The sequence below is a fragment of the Delphinus delphis genome, chromosome 10 (genome assembly GCF_949987515.2).
Source record: "Delphinus delphis chromosome 10, mDelDel1.2, whole genome shotgun sequence".
In the NCBI taxonomy this organism is placed as follows: Eukaryota; Metazoa; Chordata; class Mammalia; order Artiodactyla; family Delphinidae; genus Delphinus; species Delphinus delphis.
In genome coordinates this window covers 100057477-100080504 of record NC_082692.2, presented here as the reverse complement: position 1 = coordinate 100080504, position 23028 = coordinate 100057477, and the positions used below count along the sequence as shown (strand labels likewise).

General features: G+C 39.9%; 1 protein-coding gene across 4 annotated transcripts in view; it reads left to right on the top strand.

The window, feature by feature from the left end:
• The window catches only part of NR2C2 (nuclear receptor subfamily 2 group C member 2), a 77359-nt gene that overhangs the window by 36931 nt on the left and 17400 nt on the right, over positions 1-23028 (top strand). For all 4 annotated transcript variants that reach the window (XM_060023107.1, XM_060023104.1, XM_060023106.1 and 1 more), the window contains exons 2-3: positions 13574-13684; positions 21453-21653. In XM_060023107.1, the coding sequence (XP_059879090.1) occupies positions 13613-13684; positions 21453-21653 (273 nt within the window). In that variant the 5' untranslated portion in view covers positions 13574-13612. The remainder of the gene's footprint in view (positions 1-13573; positions 13685-21452; positions 21654-23028) is intronic.

The window sequence follows — 23028 nt, the reverse complement described above, 5'->3', positions numbered from 1 at the left end:
AAAGAATGTCTTTTCCACATTGAATGGTCTTGGCTCCCTTGTCAAAAAATCATAACGTTATATGCAATGATTTATTTCTGGAATCTTTTTTCCTTTGGTCTGTATGTTTGTCTTTATGTCAGTACCACAGTTTTGTGACTATAGCTTTGTAGCACGTCTTGAAATCAGGAAGTGATCCAGCTTTGTTCTTTATCAAGGTAGTTTTGTCTATTTGGGATTCCCTTGAGATTCCACATGAAGTTCAGGATGGATTTTTCTATTTCTGCAAAAAAAGAGAAATCATTGAAATTTTGATAGGAATTGCATTGAATCTATAAATCACTTTGGGAAATATTGACATCCTAGCAATATTAAGTCTTCCAACCCCATGAACATGGAAAAGGTTTCCATTTATTCTTTAATTCCTCTCAGCAATGTATTGTAGTTTTTAAGGTACAGATCTTTTACCTTTTACTTCTTCTTTTCCAATTTGGATGCCTTTTCTTTCTTTTGCTTGCCTAATTCCTCTGGCTAGAACTTCTAGTACAATGTTGAGTAGAGGTGGTGAAAGCAGGCATCCTTGCTTTTGTTCCTTATCTTAGAGGAAAAGCTTTCAGTCTTTCACCATTGACTGTGATGTTCACTGTGGGTTTTTCATACATGGCTTTTATTATGTTGAGATAGTCTACTATCCTAATTCCTTGAGTGTTTTTATCATGAAAGGGTGATAAATTTTGTCAAATGCCTTTTCTTCTTCTATTGAGATGATATTGTGGGGTTTTTTCCTTCATTCTGTTAATGCAGTGTATTACAGTGATAGATTTTTACGTGTTGATTCATCCTTGCATTTCAGGAATAAGTTCCACTTGGTCATGGAGTATAGTCTTTTTAATATGCTGCTGATACAAGTTTGCTTGTATTTTGCTGAGGATTCTTGTATCAGAGTTCATGAGGGATATTGGTCTGTAGTTTTCTTGTAGTGTGTTTGCCTGGCTTTGGTATCAGGGTAATGCTGGCCTCAAATGAGTTTGGAAGTGTTCCTTACTCTTCAGTATTTTGGAATAGTTTGAGAATGCTTCTTTAAATGTTTGGAAGAAATGACCAGTGAAGCCTTTGGGTCCAGGGGTTTTCTTTATGGGAAAATTTTTTTTATTATTATTGATTCAGTCTCCTTAGTAGTTATAAGTCTCTTCATGTTTTCTATTTCTTCATGATTTACTCATGGTATGTTTTGTTTCTAGGAGTTTGTTCATTTTGTCTAGGTTGTCCAATTTATTGGCATACAATTACTCTTTCTTATAATGTTTTATATTTCTGTAGAATTGTTAATAATGTCCTCACTTTGATTTCTGATTTCAGTAATTTGAGTCTTCTCTTTTTTTTCCTTAGTCTGTCTAGCTAAAGATTTGTCAATTTTGTTGATCTTTTCAAATAATCAATTTTTAGTTTCATTGATTTTCTGTTTTCTATATTTCTGTTTTCTCTTCTCCTGCCAGCTTTGGATTCAGTTTGTTCTTTTTTTATTCTAGTTGTAAAAGTTAGTTTGCTCATTTGAGATTTTTTTTTTTTAATGTAAGTACTTAGAGCTCATAAATTTCCCACTTAACACCACTTTTGCAGTGTCCCCTAAGTTTTGGTATGTTGTGTTTTCGTTTCCATTCATCTCTAAGTTTTTTATAATTACCCTCGTGATTTCCTCTTTGATCCATTGGCTGTTTAAGAATGTGTTATTTAATTTCCACAGATTTGCAATTTTTTGCAGTTTCCTTCTGTTGGTGATTTCTAACTTCATCCTGTTATGGTCAGAGAAGACACTTTGTATGGTATCTGTCTTTTAAAATTTGTTGAGATTTAATTTGTGGCTGAACTTATGGCCTGTCCTGGAGAGTGTCCCATGTGTACTAGAGAAGAATGTGTCTTTGTTGTTTCTGAGTAGAGTGTTCTGTATAGTGTGTTCAATCTAGTTAGTTTTTATTGTGTTAAGTCTTCTATTTCCTCATATATCTTCGGTCTAGTGGTTCTGTCCATTACTGAGATTGGGCTATTGAAGTCTCCAATTATTATTGCAGAACTGTCCATTTCTTCCTTAAGTTCTATCAGTTTGGGCTTCACATATTTTTCTGGTTATTAGGTGTGTAAATGTTTGTGATTGTTATATCTTCTTGCTGTGTTGATCCTCTTATTAGTATCCTTCTTTGTCTCTTACAACCTTTTGAAATTTAAAGTCTATTTTGTTTGATTTTAGTACAGCTACCTCTGCTGTCTTTTGGTTTCTATTCGCATGGTCTTTTTCCTTTCATTTTCAGTCTATTTGTATCTTTGGCTCTAAAGTGAGTCTCTTATAGGCAGCATACAGTTGGAACACAGTTTCTCTATAATATTCTGCCGTTATCTCCTGATTAGAGAGTTTAATCCATTTGCATTTAAATATTTACTAATGAGGAGGGACTTCTGTCATTTTGCTCTTCGTTTTATATATGCCTTACAGCTTTTTCTGTCCTTCATTTCCTGCATTCCTGTCTTCTTTATGTTTAGTTGATTTTTTTGGTATTGAAATGTTTAAATCATTTCTCATTTTTTTGTATATATTCTATAGCTGTTTTCTTCATGGTTACCATGGGGATTACATATAACATCCTAAAGTTACAGATTCACTCTAGTTTGAATTTATACCAACTTAACTTCAATCACACAGAAAAACATTCTTGCTTTACAGCTCTGTCCCCACCCCTTTCAGTTGTTGTTGTCACAGATTACATCTTTATGCATTGTGTGCCCAAAAACATAAGCTAATAATTCTTTTAAATACATTAGTCTCCTATGTAGAAAACAAGAGTTAAAGTCACAACAGTACTAGCTTTTACACTGATAATTGAGGGGTTTTTTTTCTTTAAATGTATTTGTAGAAAATAAAAAGTATAGTTGTAAACCATCACTACAATAATACTAGCTTTTATAATTGCCCACGTACTTACCTGTATTGAAATCTTTATTTCTCCAATGTCCTAGTGTTTTTTCCTTTCACCTTGCAGGACTCCCTTGAGCATTTCTTGCAGGGCAAAGCTAGTGATCACAAATTCCCTTACCTTTTGTTTATCTGGGAATGTCTTGGTTTCTCCCTCTGTTTTAAAAATATGTATTTATTTATCTGTTTATTTTAATTGAGGTATAGTTGATTTACAATGTTGTGTTTCTGGCGTACAGCAGAGTGATTCAGTTTTTTATATATATATTCTTTTTCATATTCTTTTCCATTATGGTTTATTACAGGATATTGAATATAGTTCCCTGTGCTATACAAAAGGACCTTGTTGTTTATCTATTTTATATATGTAAATATATGTAGTATATATATGTGTGTGTGTGTATAGTTTGCGATAAAAGAAATTTTCACGTATTGAGATACAGGGAAGTCATTCTGGCTTATGCATGAGTTAACCTGAATTTTATGCTAACTAAAATAGCCTGTTTGTGGCGTATCAAACATACGTTGTACATATGCTTTAATTATTAAAGAAAAGGGCACACTGACCAGAAGTAAAGAATGTCCATGTCAAAAATAAAGATTCCTCTCTTCCTTAGGTGCCAATGCTGGGCCTTCTTTGATGATAAAACTCCCTTCCCAGGTGCCAAGGCCATGCTGACTTACTGATCACTGATCTTTGTGGGGTCTTTTGTTTTTAAACCTTGAAGAAATGTAATGTTCTTTGTTCTGACAAGATATAAAACTGTGCTGGAAACCATGCTTCTCCAGAGGAGCTTCTCAGACTAATCTGGGAAGCTGGCTTTTGGGCTTGTCCTTAGTTTGGCTCAAATAAAACTCTTCTTACTATAGATTCTTTATTGATTATTTTCATTGACACTTGTATCTGCTAATCCCAAACTCCTAATTTATCCCCTTCCCCTTTGGTAACCATAAGTCTGTTTTCTACGTCTGTGAGTCTGCTTCTGTTTTGTAAATAAGTTCATTTGTATCATTTTTTTTAAAGATTCCACACATAAGTGATATCATATGCTGTTTCTCTTTCTCCTTCTCACTTACTTCACTTAGTATGATAATCTCTAGGTCCATCCATGTTGCTGCAAATGGCATTATTTCATTCTTTTTTATGGCTGAGTTGTATTCCACTACACACACACACACACACACACACACACACACACACACACACACACACACACACTGCATCTTCTTTATCCATTCATCTGTTGATGGACATTTAGGTTGCTTCCATGTCTTGGCTATTGTAAATAGTGTTGCTGTGAACATTGGGGTGATGTTTCTTTTTGAATTAGAGTTTTCACCAGATACATGCCTAGGAGTGCGGTTGCTGGATCATATGGCAACTCTTTCTTTTAGTTTTTTAGCAAACCTCCATGCTGTTTTCCACAGTAGCTGCACCAATTTACATTCCTACCAACAGTGTAGGAGGGTTGTCTTTTCTCCACACCCTCTCCAGCATTTATTATTTGTAGACTTTAAAAAAATTATTTATTTATTTTTATTTTTGGTTGTGTTGGGTCTTTGTTGCTGCACAGGGACTTTCTCTAGTTGCGGCGAGCGGGGGCTACTCTTCATTGCAGTGCACGGGCTTCTCATTGTGGTGGCTTCTCTTGTGGAGCACAGGCTCTAGGCACGTGGGCTCAGCAGTTGTGGCTTGCAGACTCTAGAGCGCAGGCTCAGTAGTTGTGGCGCACAGGCTTAGTTGCTCCAAGGCATGTGGGATCTTCCCGGATCAGGCCTCGAACCCATGTCCCCTGCATTGGCAGGTGGATTCTTAACCAGTGTGCCACCAGGGCTTCTATTTGTAGACTTTTTAATGATGACCATTCTGACTAGTGTGAGGTGATACCTCATTATAGTTTTGATTTGCATTTCTCTAATAATTAGCGATGTTGAGCATCTTTTCATGTGCCTATTGGCCAACTGTATGGTTTTCTTTGGAGAAATATCTATTTAGGTCTTCTGCCCATTTTTTGACTGGGTTGTTTGCCTTTTTCTGTTATTGAGTTGTATGAGCTGTTTGTATATTTTGGAAATTAAGCCCTTGTCAGTCACATCATTTGCAGGTATTTTCTCACAGTCCGCAGGTTGTCTTTTTGTTTTGTTTATGGTATACTTTGCTGTGCAAAAGCTTGTACGTTTTATTTTTGTTTTTATTTCTATTGTCTTGGGAGACTGACCTCAGAAAACATTGCTACGATTTATGTCAGAGAATGTTTTGCCTATGTTCTTTTCTAGGAGTTTTATGGTGTCATGTTTTATATATGTCTTTAAGCCATTTTGAGTTTATTTTTGTGTAGGGTGTGAGGGAGTGTTCTAACTTTGTTGAGTTACATGCGGCTGCCCAGTTTTCCCAACACCACTTGCTGAAGAGAGTCCTTTCTTCATTGTGTATTCTTGCCTCCTTTGTCGAAGATTAATTGACCACAGGTGTGTGGGTTTATTTCTGGTTGATCCATATGTCTGCATTTGTGCCAATATCATGAGATTTTGATTACTCTTGCTTTGTAGTATTGGCTGAAATCTGGGAGGATTATGCTTCCAGCTTTATTCTTTTTTCCTCAGGATTGCTTTGGCAGTTCTGGGTCTTTTTTTTTTTTTTTTTGGTGGTACGCAGGCCTCTCACTGTTGTGGCCTCTCCCGTTGCGGAGCTCAGGCTCCGGATGCGCAGGCTCAGCAGCCATGGCTCATGGGCCCAGCTGCTCCGTGGCATGTGGGATCTCCTGGACCGGGGCACGAACCCGTCTCCCCTGCATCAGCAGGCGGACTCAACCACTGCGCCACCAGGGAAGCCCTCTGGGTCTTTTATGGTTCCATAAAATTTATAGGAGTATTCGTTCTAGTTCTGTGAAAAATGTCATGGGTAATTTGATAAGCATTGCATTAAATCTGTAGATTGCTTTGGGTAGTGTGGCCACTTTAATAATATTAATTCTTCCAATCCAAGAACATGGGATATCTTTCCATTTCTTTGCATTATCTTCAAATTCCTTTATCAGTGTTTTATAGTTCTCAGCATGTAAGTCTTTCACCTCCTTGGTCAGGTTTATTCCTAAATATTTTACTTTTTAATGCGATTTTTAAAGGGTTTTTTTTTTACGTTCTAATATTTCATTGCTAGTGTAAAGAAATACAACTGATGTATGTATGTTAACCTTGTATCCCTGCTACCTTGCTGAATTCACTTATCACTTCTAGTAGTTTTTATGTGGAGTCTTGAGGGTCTTCTGTATCTTAGTACCATGTCATCTGCGTATAATGACAATTTTACCTCTTCCTTCCCGTTTGGATACCTTTTATTTCTTTTTCTTGTCTGATTGTTGTGGCTAGGACTTCCAAAACTTGTTGAATAGAAGTGGTAAGAGTGGTCATCCTTGCTTTATTCCAGATTTTAGCAGGAAGGCTTTCAGCTTTTCACCATTGAGTATTATGTAGGCTGTGGGTTAGTCATAAATAGCTTTTATTATGTTGAGATATGTTCCCTCTATTACTTGGCAAGAGTTTTTATTATGAATGGATGTTGAATTTTATCAAATGCCTTTTCTGCGTATATTGAGATGATCATGTGGTTTTGTCTTTTCTTTTGTTGATGTGTTGTATCACACTGATTCATTTATGTATGTTGAACCATTCTTGTGACCCTGGGATGAATCCAAGTTGGTTGTGGTGTATGATCTTTTTTATGTATTGTTGGGTTCAGTTTGCTAATATTTTCTTGAGAATTTTTGCATCTGTACTCATCAAAGATATTGGCCTGTAATTTTCTTTTTTGGTGGTGTCTTTGTCTGGTTTTGGCATCAGGGTGAGGTGGCTTTCTAGAACGACTTTGGGAGTGTACCCTCCTCTTCACTCTTTTGGAAGAGTTTGAGAATGATTGGTGTAAGTTCTTTTAATGTTTTGTAGAATTCCCCAGTGAAGCCATCTGGTCTTCGACTTTTGTTTGCAGGGAGTTTTTTAAATTACGGATTCTATTTCACATCTAGTAATCAGTCTGTTCAAATTATTTCTTCTCGATTCAGTTTTGGTGGGCTGTATGTTTCTAGAAACGTGTCCATTTCTTCTAGGTTGTCCAATTTGTTGGCATATAGTTGTATTCTTTTATGTTTTTTTTTGTATTTCTGTGGTATCAGTTTTTACTTGTCCTCTTTCGTTTATTTTGTTTATTGGGTCCTCTCTCTTTTCTTTATGGTGAGCCTGGCTAGAGGTTTGTAGATTTTGTTTACCCTTTCAAAAACCCAGCTCTTGGTTTGATTGTTCTTTTTCTGTTGTTTTTTTAATCTCTGTTTATTTCCTCTCTGGTCTTTATTATTTTCTTCCTTCTGCTGACTTAAGGTTTTGTTTGTTCTCCTTTTTCTAATTCTTTTAGATGGCAGGTTAGGATGCTTATTTGAGATTTTTCTTGTATTTTGAGGAAAGCCTGTATTGCTATGAACTTTCTTCTAAGGACAGTTTTTGCTGCCTCCCATAGATTTTGTATGGTTGTGTTATCATTGTCATTTATTTCAACATATGTTCTGATTTCATCGTTGACCTATTGATTTTTTAGCACCATGTTGTTTAGTCTCCATGTAATCGTTTTTTTTTTTTCTCATTTCTCTTTCTGTGGTTGATTTCTAGTTTCGTGCTGCCATTGTGGTCAGAAAAGATGCTTGAAATGATTTCTATCCTCTTAAATTTGTTGAGACTTGTTACGTGTCCTAGTGTATGGTCTATCCTAGAGAAAGTTCCATGTGCACTTGAAAAGAATATGTATTCTGGGTTTTTTTGATGTAGTGTCCTGAAAATATCAATTAAGTCTAACTGTTCTGTTGTGTCATTTAGGATCTCTGTTGCTTTATTGATTTTTCTGTCTGGACAATCTGTCTACTGATGTCAGTGAGGTGTTAAAATTTCCTACTATTACTGTGTTCTCATCAGTTTCTCCATTTATATCTGTTAGTATTTGTTTTATCTATATAGGTGCTCCTATATTGGGTGCATATGTTAATGAGCATAATAGCCTCTTCTTGTATTGATCCTTTTATCATTATATAGTGTCCTTCTTTGTCTTTCTTTATGGATTTTGTTTTAAAGTCTGTTTTGTCTCATATGAGTATTGCTGCCCCTGCTTTCTTCTGATTTCCGTTTGCATGAAATATCTTTTTCCATCCCTTCACTTTCAATCTATGTGTGTTCTTCACTCTAAAGGGTTCCTTGTAGGAAGCATATTGTAGGCTCTTATTTTATTATCCAGTCTACCACTCTGTGTCATTTGATGGGGGCATATAATTTAAGGTAAATATTAATAGATATATATTTATTGCGATTGTAAATGTTTTCCAGTTGATTTTATATTTCTTCTTCGTTCCTTTTTTTTGTTTTTCCTTTTGTGGTTTGATGGTTTTCTTTTATATTATGCTTGTGTTTTCTTATTTTAGTTTTTGTGAATAATGTTTTTGATTTGTGGTTACCCTGTTTTTCAGGTATGCTAACCTATTACTGTTATCTACTTGCTTTAGACTGGTTGTCATATAGGCTCCAAATACATTCTAAAAAAAAAAAATCTACAATTTCTTACTCCCTTCCCCACATTTTATGATTTTTATGTCCTCTTTTTTTTTTTTTTTTTTGCGGTACGCGGAGCTCTCACTGTTGTGGCCTCTCCCGTTGCGGAGCATAGTCTCTGGACGCGCAGGCTCAGCGGCCATGGCTCATGGGCCCAGCTGCTCCACGGCATGTGGGATCTTCCCGGACCAGGGCACGAACTCGTGTCCCCTGCATCGGCAGGCAGACTCTCAACCACTGCGCCGCCAGGGAAGCCCCTATGTCCTCTTTTATATCTTCATGTTTATGCTTTTGCTGTTCATTGTAGTTATCACTTTCACCTCCCAAATTTTTTTTAAATTTTTTAATCTGCATACTGGCTTATTTAAGTGATATACTTTTCAATTATGTTTTTTTTAAGTAATTTATTTATCTATCTGTCTATTTATTTTTGACGGTGTTGGGTCTTCATTGCTGTAGATGGGCTTTCTCTAGTTGCAGCAAGTGGGGAGTACTCTTTGTTGCGGTGTGTGGGCTTATTGCAGTGGCTTCTCTTGTTAAGGAGCATGGTCTCTAGGCACGTGGGCTTTGGTAGTTGTGGCATGCAGACTCTAGAGCACAGGCTCAGTAGTTGTGGCACACGGGCTTAGTTGCTCTGCGACGTATGGTATCTTCCCAGACCAGGCTCGAACCCCTGTTCCCTGCATTGGCAAGCGGATTCTTAACCACTGCGCCACCAGGGAAGGCCCCAATTGTGGGTTGTTTTTTTTTTCTTTCCTATAGATTCTTGCTGCTGCTGCTGCTGCTGCTTTTTTTTTTTTTTGCTTCTATCTTATTTAGAGAAGACTTTTTTATATTTCTTTCAGGTTAAAAGTTTAGTATTGCTGTATTCTTTTAGTTTTTGCTTGTCTGAGAAATTCTTTGACTCTCCTTCTATTCTAATGATAATCTTGTTGTGTAGAGTATCCTACGATGCAGGTTTTTCCCTTTTAGGACTTAGAATTTATCTTGCCACTCCCTTCTGACCCGCAGCATTTCTGTAGAGAAATCACTAGATAGCCTTATGGGGGTTCCCTTATAAAATTAACTCTTTGTTTTTCTCTTGCTGCGTTTAGAGTCCTCTCTTTATCTTTAACTTTTGCCGTTTTAATTATAATCTCCCTCACTTTTGAAGGATAGTTTTGCCGGGTATGGTATTTTGGGTTGACAGGTTTCTTTTCTTTGAGCACTTTGACTGTATTGGCCAACTGCCTTCTGGCCTCCAAAGTTTCTCCTGAGAAATCTGCAAATAGTCTAATTGCAGGTCCTTTGTATGTGATAGTTTGCTTCTCTCTTACTGTTTTCAAGATGTTCTCTTCTTGTCTTTTGAAAGTTTGATTATAATGTCTTGATTTCGGTCTCTTTGAGTTCCTATTACTTGGAGTTTGGTGGGCTTGGATGTTTATGTTCATGTCTTTGATCAAATTTGGGAAGTTTTCAGACATTATTTCTTCATATATTCTTTGCTCACCCCCTTTTTGTCCTCCAGACTCCCACAATGCTATGTTGGTCTACTTTTTGGTATCCTGTAGGCCTCATAGGCACTGGTCAGTTTTCTTCAATCTTTTTTCTTTCTGTTCCTCAGACTCACTACTTTCTATCAAGGTAACTGATTCTTCTGCTTGTTCAAATCTTCCTTTGAATCCTTTTAGTGAATTTTTCATTTCAGTTATTGTAGTTTTCAGCTCCAAAAAATTTTTTTTGGTTTCTTTCTAGGTTTTATATCTGTTTATTGGTATTTCCATTTTGTTCTTACATCGTTTGTTGAGTTTTCCACGTCTTCCTTTAGTTCAGTCTTTGTCTAATACATTTGACATGAGATCTTTTTCAGGGATAACTTACATTGATTTTTTTTTCCTTTGAATGGATCATAATTTCTTGTTTCTTTGTATGCCACGTGGTTTTGTTGTTGTTGTTGAAACAACATTTGAATCTGGACATTTAAATCTAATAATGTGGTAGCTGTGGAAATCAGATTCTCTCCCTTTCCAAATATTTACTGTTTTTTGTTACTTTATTGTTTTTGTTGTAAGCTGTTTTCCAAGGAGCATCCTGACATGTAAACTTAACGTCTTTTCTAGGGTCTTTTCTGAACTTGTGCCTTTCTCTGAGCATGTGTATTTACTTTCTAATTGTCCCTATATATGCAGTTAGTTTTGAATGTCCTTGTCTTTAATGTCTGGTTCCCAATAGAGGATAAAGAGAAAAATGGGGAGGTGGGGGAAGCAGTCCAGTCTTTTAAGTCCCCTGGAAATCACTTCAGCAGAAATGGAGGGGCTTGCAACAGTAGGAAGAAGTACAAAGACAATGGATACCCCTTCTTTGTCTGCACCTGTGGGATCAGAGGAAGCAATCATTGATTGGAGCACAGATCCCCAGTATTTGGAGGACAAGGGCCCTTTTTGCCCACCCTGGCTCCCACAAGCTGTGTGCAAGCTGCTTCTGGAACATGTGCACAGGTGCCTGTTATAGGGTAGATGTGGGGAATGGGTAGCTGCTGCTACTGTGCTAGGAGCTGGAGTTGACCAAAATTAACTGCAATTTATGGTCCAAGGCTTCCCCTGGAAATTGCAAGCCTCCAGTAGACTCCTGAGTTCCAAAATAGTTACATCAGACAGATTCCACTAGTGCAATTGTGGTCTAGGTAGGGAAAGAGATTCCTGGTGCTTCCTACTCCACCATCTTCCCAGAATTCTCTCTCTTGAGTTAATTGTTTTCCGTATAGTAGGAGGGAGGGGTCCAGTTTCATTCTTCTATGTTGTGTCCAGTTGTTCCATTACCATTTGTTGAAAATACTGTTCTTTCCCCATTGAATTGGCACGCCACTTTTGTCAAAAATCATCTGACCACATATGGGAGGGTTTATTTCTGGGCTCTTTGTTCTTTTTTGTTGGTCATTGTGTCTGTTTTTATGCCATTGCCAACAGTTTTGATTACTGTAGCTTTATAATAAGTTTTGAAGCCAAGAAGTGTGAGTCCTCCAACTTTGTTCTTTTTCAAGATTGTTTGGCTATTCTGGGTCCCTTGCATTTCCATGAGTTTTAGGATGAGCTTGTCAATTTATGCAATGTAGACAGCTAGAATTTTGATAGCAACTATATTAAATCTGTTGATCAATTTGTGTAATATTGTCATCTTAACAATATTAAATCTTCTGATGAATGAACACAGATGTCATCTAGGTCTTCTTTAATTTCTTTCAACAGTGTTTTGTAGTTTTCAGTATACAAATACTACACTTTTGTTAAATTTATTCCTAACTATTTTCTTGTGTTTGATGCTATGGTCAGTGGGATTGTTCCTTTAATTTTATTTTCTGATTGCTCTTTGCTAACTTATAGAAAGATAACTTATTTTTATATGTTGATCTTGTATTCTGCAACCTTGAAACTCATTTACTAGCGCTAATGGTTTTTCTGTGGATTCTTTCAGATTTTCTGTGTGCAAGATCGTATCATCTGCAAAAAGAGATAGTTTTTCTTCTTTCCAAATCTGGCTGCTTTTGTTTCTTTTTCTTTCCTAATTGCCCTGTCTAGAACTTCCAGTACAGTGTCAAGTAGACATGGTGAAAGCAGACATCTTTGTCTTGTTCCTGATCTTAGGAGAAAGCTTTCAGTCTTCCATCACTAAGTATTATGTTAGCTGTATTTTATAGATACTCGTTATCAGATTGATGGAATATCAGTACTTCTATTCTTTTTTTAAATATGTACTTTATTTTATTTTTGGTTGCATTGGGTCTTTGCTGCTGCAAGCAGGCTTTCTCTAGTTGCAGTGAGCAGGGGCTACTCTTCGTTGCCGTGCACAGGCTTCTCATTTCAGTGGCTCCTCTTGTTGCAGAGCACGGGCTCTAGGCACGCGGGCTTCAGTAGTTGTGGTGCGCAGGCTCAGTAGTTGTGGTGCACAGGCTTAGTTGCTCCTCAGCATGTGGGATCTTCCCAGACCAGGGCTCGAACCCCTGTCCCCTGCATTGGCAGGCGGATTCTTAACCACTGCGCCACCGGGGAAGCCTAGTACTTCTGTTCTTATTTTCGTGAGTGTTTTTATCATGAAAGAGTGTTGAATTTTGTCAAATGCTTCCTCTGTACGTTGAGATGATCATTTGGCTTTTGTCCTCTGTTCTTGGGTGTGTTATATTGTTTGATTCATATGCTGAACCAACCTTGCATTCCTGGGATAAATCCCACTTAGTCATAGTGTATGATTCTTTATATGCTTCTGGATTCATTTTGCTAGGGTTTTGTTGCAGATTGTTGCATCTATATTCATAAGGAATATTGATCTGTAGTTTTCTTGTGATGTCTGTCTGGTTTTGGTATCAGGTAATCCTGGCCTCATAGAATGAATTGGGAAGTGTTGCTTCCTCCTCCTCCTCCTCTTCTTCTTTTTCCTTTTTTTGTTTTTTGTTTTTTTGAAGTTTGAAAAGCATTGGTTCATGATATACTTTTATTCAAGGAAAAATAATATCTGCTCACTTCAGGTGCCCAAGTGACCATTCAGAACCTTGAACCTTGACTTTAGTGGGTATTGACCTTGTGTTATTGATGAGCTTTTTCCGATTTCATCCCAGTGAGGATGGGAGGTTGCCAGACTCTTTCACAAGTATTAATCCCAGTAGTTTCCAGTGTAATTCTGGTCGTTTGCCATCCTCAACAGTATTGTGAGAGCCTGTCTTCTGGAACCTGTCATCTTAAAGGAGTGCTTTATAGCTGGCCTTAGAGACAGTGAAAAAAATTCAAAGATGATCTCTAAGAAGTTATTTTGGTAGCTTTTTATTTTATTGATGCTGTGCAGAGCAGACCTGAAAATACCTTTCATTTTTTTCTTCCATTTTCAACATTAGAAACAGCTATTGTAGCTGTTTCTTAGGATCATTCTGTGGAAATATCTCATTGATTCCTTTGTCATCGAAAACTATACAATTTTATCACTCAAAAAGCTACAGTGAAAGCAAGAGGCATGGTCCTCAAACCACCACTGGGCATCTTTCTAAGCCCCCTTGTGATGCAGCCCTCTTCTCACCTACAGGTACCACGTACACAGACTTCTCGGCCGGAATCTCCAGGGATGACCAGCCCCTCCCCGCGCATCCAGATAATCTCCACTGATTCTGCGGTAGCCTCACCTCAGCGCATTCAGGTACCTGCACCAGTCCCACTTGGTTCCAGCCACCTGCCTGAGGGCAGACCTGCCTTCCCTGAATCGTTTCTGAAAACAAACCTGCCTAAGGGTTTCACTAAGGAGCTGTGCTTCTTAGGCATCAAGTATAGTACAATCTCACTTATTTTTTAAAAGATAAAAGAAGAAAGATTTTACATTTACTAAGCTGACTTACTTTCAATCTAAAAGTCTGAACTGTCACTTCAAACTATTGGAATGAAGTACCATTTATTACTTATGTGCTTCAAAATTGAGAGGTAGTATGTCTTAGTCGTTAAGAGTGTGGACCTCCACTTGAAGTCAAATCCAGTGCCCCATTTTATAGCTTTTCTAATGTCTCACTGTTTCCATTTAGAAAATGTACATAATAGTAGTACTTATCTCATAAGGTTATTAGGAAGAATCAGTGACTATTGCTTGTAAAATGCTTGAAACGGTGCTTGGCACATAATAACATTCGGTATGTACTAATTATCTATAATAACTATTATTGCTAGTATTGTTGTTAACTAATTGATGATATTCACTTATGGGAGGTTTAGTCTTCCCAGGGCTCTGAACCTGCCTCTTTCCCACTGAACAAAAAGAAGGTACATGTATCATGATCAACAAGCAAGAAGAAGGGAAAATTATTGATGAAACACATACATTAAAGATTCATATACACTACCAAATGTAAAATAGATAGCTAGTGGGAAGCAGCCGCCTAGCACAGGGAGATCAGCTTGGTGCTTTGTGACCACCTAGAGGGGTGGGATAGGGAGGGTAGGAGGGAGGGAGACGCAAGAGGGAAGAGATTTGGGAACATATGTATATGTATAACTGATTCACTTTGTTATAAAGCAGAAACTAACACACCATTATACTCCAATAAAGATGTAAAAAAAAAAGAAGAGATTCATAGTTATCTCAAAAGGCCAAACCAAAACACATGCACGGAAATGAACGGCAGAGAAAACTCTAGTTATGTAACGTAAGTTTGAGAGAATAGCAGGTGGACAGGTATTTGAGTGAATAAGTGAAGGATTGCTTTCATTTACAGTTTCTTTATTTTAAAACTCAGTATTAAGTGAGTAGTATGCTGTAATAAGTAGATGACTTCCATAGTGTTCACCCATTCTTAAAAGTGATTTTATGGATTATTATAAACTAAGCATAGAAGAGTTCTAATAAGTAAAGTGAAATGAGTTGATAAAAATTATATTTCCATCATGTCCGTATTACATAATATTTTATCATAAATAACGAAGTTCATACACTTCTTTTCTTCACACCAAGTAGGAAACACATATCTGAGTGTCTAGAAATTCAGAAGTAATTGGTCCAACGTTAATGAGATTTTACTATTCCTCAGAATTAGAAACTTTATATAACTAAGTTATTTTTTTCTCTTTTGCTTTGTTCTTATTTGCTGATTGTGACTTGAAAATGAGTCCTTTATAGTTTTATGTAGCAGGTGTTAGGATCCTGCCTACATAACTCTCCCAACTCTAACTAACTAGGAACTAACTTTGTACGTTTAACCATGGATGTTATATTATGGTTTCACAACCATCTGAGGGCAGATGAGAACATAGAAAGTTCTTCCAGAAAACTCCATCGGTAGCTAGTTTGTGTTTCAAGAGAGGGTATACAGCCCCCTGTATTGGTATAAGAAGGATCTTTCTGTTTTCCCGAGGGGTATTCAGGCATCCCATTCCGTACAGTGGGGCTGTTCCCATGCCCTGGTGCTTGGCCCATGGTTCCACCACTGTCCTGGCTAGAATGCAGTAAGATTCTTGAGCAGCAGTCTTGTAGAATAGATCTTTGGCGTTGAGCTTTCAGTTTCTTTAGGGAAGATAACCCATTAGCAAGAGTTTTATGTAAAGTAAGTATAGTTGAAAATCTTTTCATTGTGTACTGTCAATAAAATTAGACATACCTTGGGACTCCCCTGGCGGTCCAGTGGTTAAGACTCCATGCTTCCACTGCAGGGGACACGAGTTTGATCCTTGGTTGGGGAACTAAGATCCCGCATGCTGTGCTGTGGGGCAAAAAAAAAAATAAAAAAAAAGAGACCTACCTCGGTGCAACAGAACTGACTGTTTTTCAAGGTTTGGTTTTTTTGAAGGAAAGTTATAGGTCATAGGTTGGTTTCTGGGTTCTTGATGTTGGTGCTGTGGCTTTGATGAAGTTTTCATTTCTAGTCCTGACTTCAGTAATGGATCTCTGATCCCCTGAGGTGTGGGGAAAGAATACATTTTCTGATATTTTAATGAATAACAGTGCTCTGAACTCAAATAGTGGCTTGTGTGATAAGGTTGGGAGGGAAAGATTATTCAGTAAGGATGGCAAGCTATGCAATATTTAGGAGCTTTGGCTCTGAATGGAACAGATTTTAGGGTCAAATCTTGCTTCCACTCAGCACTGTGACCCTGGGAAACGTTTCTGTAACATCTATAATTGTAAAGTGACAGCAGTAATAGTACCTGTTTTATAGGATTGTAAAAGGATTAAGAGATACTGCCTATAAAGCTGTAGGAAGTAGATGTCAATAAATGTTAGCATCTGTGTTATATAATTTTTTAATGTTTTATTTTCATATAAGTTCAAACTTAAGGAAAATAATACACATAAATCCTGTGTCCCCTTTACACAGATTCACCAGTTGTTTGCTGTAACATTCTGGATGTATGTATAATGTGTTTTTTCTGAATCATTTGAGAATAAAGTGGAGACATCATGCCTCTTTGTCCTGGATACTTCAGCATGTATTTTCTCTTACATAATTACAATACAGTTATCAAAATCAGTAAATTTAATATTGAAACATGCCATTATCTAGTCCATAGTCCATATTCTAAAATTTCATCAGTTTTCCCAGTTAAATCCTTTATAACTATTTTTCCCATTCCAGGATTTATTTTTGTTTTTAATAATGATAGCAAAGCCGGGCGTGGTGGCGCGCGCCTGTAGTCCCAGCTACTCGGGAGGCTGAGGCAGGAGGATCGCTTGAGCCTAGGAGTTCTGGGCTGTAGTGCGCTATGCCGATCGGGTGTCCGCACTAAGTTCGGCATCAATATGGTGACCTCCCGGGAGCGGGGGACCACCAGGTTGCCTAAGGAGGGGTGAACCGGCCCAGGTCGGAAACGGAGCAGGTCAAAACTCCCGTGCTGATCAGTAGTGGGATCGCGCCTGTGAATAGCCACTGCACTCCAGCCTGGGCAACATAGCGAGACCCCGTCTCTTAAAATAAAATAAAATAAATAAATAAATAAATAATGAAAGCAAAAATTAAGGTGTCAGTCAACACAAGCCCAACATATCTAGTTGTGCAGACCAACAGAGGGCTGATCTGATGATGGACTTGTGTTCATCAGTATAATGTCATCCTAATGGCTGCAAAAGGGCTTTGGGGCCAAGTGCGAAGGGTGGTGGTCCTCAGAGCAGGAGAGGTAGCCTTGTGACTGGGGTTGAGAGCTGTTGTTTTTTGGGGTACAGAGGTCTAGGGCAGAAACTATGGGAGGAAGGAGATGGAGATAAGAAAAGCTGTAGGAGAACACCTGCTTGTCTGAAAATGAAGCTTAGTCGGAGCCATGCCATCACAAAATCTAGCTTCTCAGTAAATTTCATGGGTTTTCATCATATGTAGTCTTTTTAGGCCAGTGGTTTTCAAACTGTGTTCTTTACTGTTTCCCAGATTACACAAACATTATGTTCAAATTTCATTTTTTAGTCCAGCTTTCAAAGCAATTAAAGTAGATTAAAAGAAAAATACACTTGAACATGTCACATACCAAATTTGACATGCTGGAGGTCACTGGTGCACTCACTTGTAATCTGTGTTCATTCCCTTTGGGGCAGATCTTGGCTTAAACCTTCTTTTGCCATCTCCGTGGATTTTAAGGTTTTCCAGAGCTATTCCTCCACACTCCCCATTTCACATTTATGTTTTCAGGAGAGCATAATTATACTTATTGTTTGAAGGAAATGTTTAAATTTGAGCTTATAAAATACATTTATATAATACAGTGCTTTTTTATCTACTTTATTTTTTGAGGTTTCACATGTTACTAGAAAAGACTTCTGCTGTCTATATGTTTTTTAATAGTTTGAAATCCTTACTACATTCCCCAGGGGACTGCATCTTGGGCTCTTGTAGCATCCTCCTTCCCTAGGTCTCTCTTCCACCAGCTCTTTATTTCTGCACACCCTTCTTGAGCAGCCAGTACCTGTTCTCTGTCCTTTCTCCATCCGCAACCATCTGATATTTCCTTTCTTGCTCTGATATTCTAGTGGCCCCTCTCAGGTACTTGTAGGAGTTGTCTGTTTGTACGTGCTGACTGGGTAGTAGTTGCACACTGTAACAAAGTCACACCATACAGAGTAAAAGACGAGTCTCCCTCCCTCCCTCTTCATGGAGTCACTCACGTCTCTCCCAAGAAAAGCCACTGTTACCATATTGCATATTCATTCTTTCAGAGATGGGCTGTGCATCTACACCTGCAAGCATACATGTAAACAATACAGCATATTTTTACACTCCTGTCGACATTCTGCCCACACTGCTCTGGACTTCACTCTCTTTTGGAGGTATTTCCCTGTGGTACAAATAAGCTGCCTCTTTCTCTTGAGTGGCAGTTTGATATCCCATTTTTTGGATGCTGCAATAAATAACATTTTACCTGCTTAATTTAAGACATGTGAGAGTATTTCTGTAGGATCCGTTCCTCAAAGTAGGATTGCTGGAAGGGTGTGTCATGTGTAGTTTGTTTATTTTGTTTTTTTTTTTTTTTTAAGAAGGAATGTTATCTTTTATTTATTTAGTTAGATTTGGCTGCATTGGGTCTTCTCGTTGCTGCACGGGCTCCCCTCTAGCCTCAGCGAGCAGGGGCCACTCCTCACCGCGGTGTGCGGGCCTCTCATCGTGGTGGCCTGTTGTTGTGGAGCACGGGCTCTAGGCGCGCCGGCTCAGTAGTTGTGGCTCACGGGCTCTAGAGCGCAGGCTCAGTAGTTGTGACGCATGGGCTCAGCTGCTCCACGGCATGTGGGATCTTCCCAGAAGAGGGATCAAACCCGTGTCCCCTGCATTGGCATGTGGACTCAGAACCACTGCGCCACCAGGGAAGTCCCTTATGTGTAGTTTTGACAGTAGTTGCCAGACTGCCTTACAAAGAGGTTCCACCAACTTATACTCCCACCAGCCTGGTATGAGAGTGCCCATTTCCTTACACACTCAGCTATATATTTTGATATATATATGTGTGTTTGATACATATATTTGTGGCCCAGAATGTGGTCTGTCTTAGTGAATGTTCCATGCAGGCTTGAGAAGAATGTATATTCTGCTGTTGCTAGATGGATGAGTTTACACATGTCAGTTATATCAAGGGGGTTGCTAGTGCTCCTCAGGTCAACTATATCCTTATTGATTTTCTGCCTGCTTGATCTGTCAGTTGCTTACAGAAGAGTGATGATAACTCCAACTATAATGGTTGATTACTCTATTTCTTTTCGGCAGTCCTATCTTTTTTTTTTTTTTAATTTAATTTATTTATTTATGGCTGGGTCTTCTTTGCTGCGCACAGGCTTTCTCTTGTTGCGGTGAGCGGGGGCTACTCTTCGTTGCGGTGTGCAGGCTTCTCATTGTGGTGGCTTCTCCTGTTGCGGAGCACAGGCTCTAGGCACACAGGCTTCAGTAGTTGTGGTGCACAGGCTCAGTAGTTGTGGCGCACGGGCTTAGTTGCTCTGTGGCATGTGGGATCTTCCTGAACCAGGGCTCGAACCTGTGTCCCCTGCATTGGCAGGCAGGTTCTTAACCACTGCGCCACCAGGGAATCCCCTTAAAGGTCTTTTGGCCATTCACTTGGAAGCGATGATGTGCTGGGACTCGTGTCCAGCCTGTGGCTCTCTGGTCTTGCATTCACTGGGCCCTCAGCCTGCAACCCACTCTGTCACAGCTCTGCACGGCTTCCTCTCTTGCCTCATTTGGGTCTTTGTCCACCGTCACTCCCTCAGAGAGGTCTTTGCTCTTGAAGCTGCCCCCTTGCCTCCTTCCCCATATTTTGTTCTGTCCATTATCCTGCTTCTTTGTTTCCTCTGTGTTTCCTTCCTGCCTCTTCATGTCAGGGTGCACAGTCTGTCTTTCCTCTAGCAGGCGAGCTCCCCGCCGTGTTCACACTTCCATCTCTAGTACCGAGAATAGTGCTGGTCACCTAGTGGGTGCCCAGTAAACACGTGTTAAGTAATTGACTCTTTCCTTGCTTGTGTCATTTTCTTTTGAACCTACCAGCATTGTTGGATTTTCCGTATTGGACTGTTGGCAAAGCTGTAGGACTCTGTGTGAGTTTGCTGTCTGAACCTTGGGATGCCATGACCCAAAGCAGTTCTATCAAGAGGTGGCGCAGATTCCAGATATGTTGTCCATAAATGTGCTGTAGGGAGCTGGGGTACAACCAGAGACACAGTATGTCTCCCCTTCCCAAGGCCCAGCGCACGCACCGCAAGAGTCCTGTCTGCAGTGAGGGCCTGCTGGGGGTCCTCAGGGAAAAGGTGGCCCCATGCTCCAAGTTGGGCACTTGGCCTGGAAGAGAGACAGGAACGGGCTAGAACAGCTTCAAAGAACTTCACGAGCAGGAATAAGAGAAGTTGCTCTAACGTAGCAGCTATCTTAATTGTGACTGATGCACTTAGGCAGGGATGCAGGGAAGAGGTGAGCTATGGCAGTGGGGCTCATGACTGGTGGCCGTCCCTGGAGAAATGAGGCTCAGGGCTTCTCCGGAGTCAGCGCCCACTGCCTCCAGGGCTTCCACAGTCTTTTATTCACATCTTCTCTCCATGTGCCAGGCCCTGTGCTGGCCCTGGGGATGCAGCCCTGAAACAGGTGTTATCTCTATGCTTAGAGACCTCAGAGTCAAGAGGTGGGAGAAGTTGGATGTGTGTCAGCAAGGGACTCCCTGCATTCTGTCACTGCAAGGCAGAATTATTTATAGGACCTTCCCTTCAGAAATAGCCCTTTAAAGCAGCCATTCTCAGGTTTTGGGGTTTCAAAAAGTTAGGGTAGGGAATTCCCTGGCGGTTCAGTGGTTAGGGCTCCACGCTTCCACTGCAGCGGGCCTGGATTCGGTCCCTGGTCGGGGTACTAAGATCCCGCATGCTGTGCAGCATGGCCCAAAAAAAAACAAAGTTAGGGTTGCCCACATTTCTTATTATGCCTAGGACAAGAATTTTTTTTCTTGTTTTTTTAGTTAAACCTATCATCTACTATTTATTACTGTCTTCATTTCATAACAGAAAGGGCCTTTCTTTGTCCAGGTTTATTGAACTGTAATTGATATGCAGCACTAAGTTTCAGGTATAGAACATAATAACTTGATTTACATATATGGTAAAGTGATTGCCACAAGTTTAGTTAACATTCACCATCTCATATACATGTAGAAAAAAGAAAAAGGAAAAAAGTGTTTTTTTCCTTGTGATGAGAACTCTAAGGATTTACTCTCCGGACACCTTCAAGCTGACCACCTTCATACAGTTTCCCTTCCCTCCACTTCCAAAGGGCATTTTAATTCTAAAAGTAGGAGGGATGATATCATTCTAGAATAAAATTAGCTGTATGAAAACCAGTTTCTGAAAAGCTCCCTGTTGTTTTCTCTTTCCCATTTCACCGGCACTGGTGAAACTGTCCTGGACCAGCACTGACTCCGGGCCGGCGTTGGCAGCCACTGCACATGCTCCGTGAGAGCAGCCTCCGTGTTGTGTCTTGTAGATCGTGACAGACCAGCAGACAGGACAGAAGATCCAGATAGTCACCGCAGTGGACGCCTCCGGATCCCCCAAGCAGCAGTTCATCCTGACCAGCCCAGATGGAGCTGGAACTGGGAAGGTGATCCTGGCTTCCCCGGAGACCTCCAGTGCCAAGCAGCTCATATTCACCACCTCGGACAACCTCGTCCCTGGCAGGATCCAAGTAAGACCTGTTGACAGGTGTTTGTTTCAGCACTTCTGCTACTGTACTTGTTCTTGACTCTTACCTCTACCGTGGAGGCCAAATCCATCTCTAGTGGGTCCTTTGGGGACCTGCAAACATGGTGGGTTGCTGCCTCGGCTAAAGTAAAAAACCAGCAAATGAGTGGCGAGGCCCAGAAGGCAGCCGCTGCAGTGCTCAGATGGATGGAATTTGAGCCGGCAAATCAGCGGTCCCACAGGAGACTCACCTGAGCAGTTGGCATGAGCCACTGGAGAATGGTTCTCAACCAAGGCCACGTGGTGGCAGCCCTTGGCCTGTGATGCTTTAGGGGCACCACCAAGGGGTGACCACAGTCAGATGAGGACCGACTTGTTCTCTTACCTCGGACTAGCCCGGCTCTTTATTCTGATCTTGTTCCTGTGAACTGCTGCCTGTGGGCCCCTCCGTTCTGCCTTGGTTCTCCCCGCTCTGGCAGGCGGGATGGGGTTGGGGCAGGTACAGGAAGGAGGAGAGCAAGGGCTGGAAGAAGATCAGGGTTATTGGGAAGCATTGAACTTCCAAGTCCAACACTCAGAGAAGCAGGGACTCAAGGCCAATGTCCCATGGTGGCCAAGCATGGAGCATGTTTAGTCCAGGTCAGGGTGCAATCCATGGTCTTGTTTGGTTCTGGTTTTTAAGTTTTTTAAAAATTTGTGGTAACATATAAAATTTACTATCTTAATAGTTTTTAGGTGTCCAGTTGAGGGGCATTAAGGACATGCACACTGTTGTGTAGCCATCACCACCACCCATCCCCAGAACTCTTCATCTTCCCAAATTGAAACTCTGTCCCCACTGAACAACTCCCGTTCCCCACCCCTCAGCCCCTGGCTACCACTATTCCACTTCCTATGGGTCTGACTACTCTAGGGACCTCACATAAGTCAAATCCTGTAATATTTGTCCTTTTGTGACTGGCTAATTTCACTGAGCACAATGTCCTCAAGGTTCATCTGTGTTTTGTCTTATGTGTCAGAATTTCCTTCATTTTAAAGGCTGAATAATATTCCAGTGTATGTATAGACCACGCTTGGTTTTTCCATTCATCTGTCAGTGGACACTTGGGTTGCTTCGACCTTTACTGTGAATAATGCTGCTAAGAATCCATGTGTTTTGCAGGGAGATTTCTACTATGGAGAAAATTCAGGAAGGAAAGGGTTTTTTTCCTTCCGCTGCAGCTGGGTTCAGAACACCAATATGTTCAGCTTCCAGAGCTGTACTTTTGAGACACCTCATAATGCCATTAGTAAATACTTCCTAGTGTACATTCTGATCATCTGGAATCAGAGTTCCTCCCTGCTTGCTTCGACTCCTTGTTTTTGAAAGGATGGCTGGT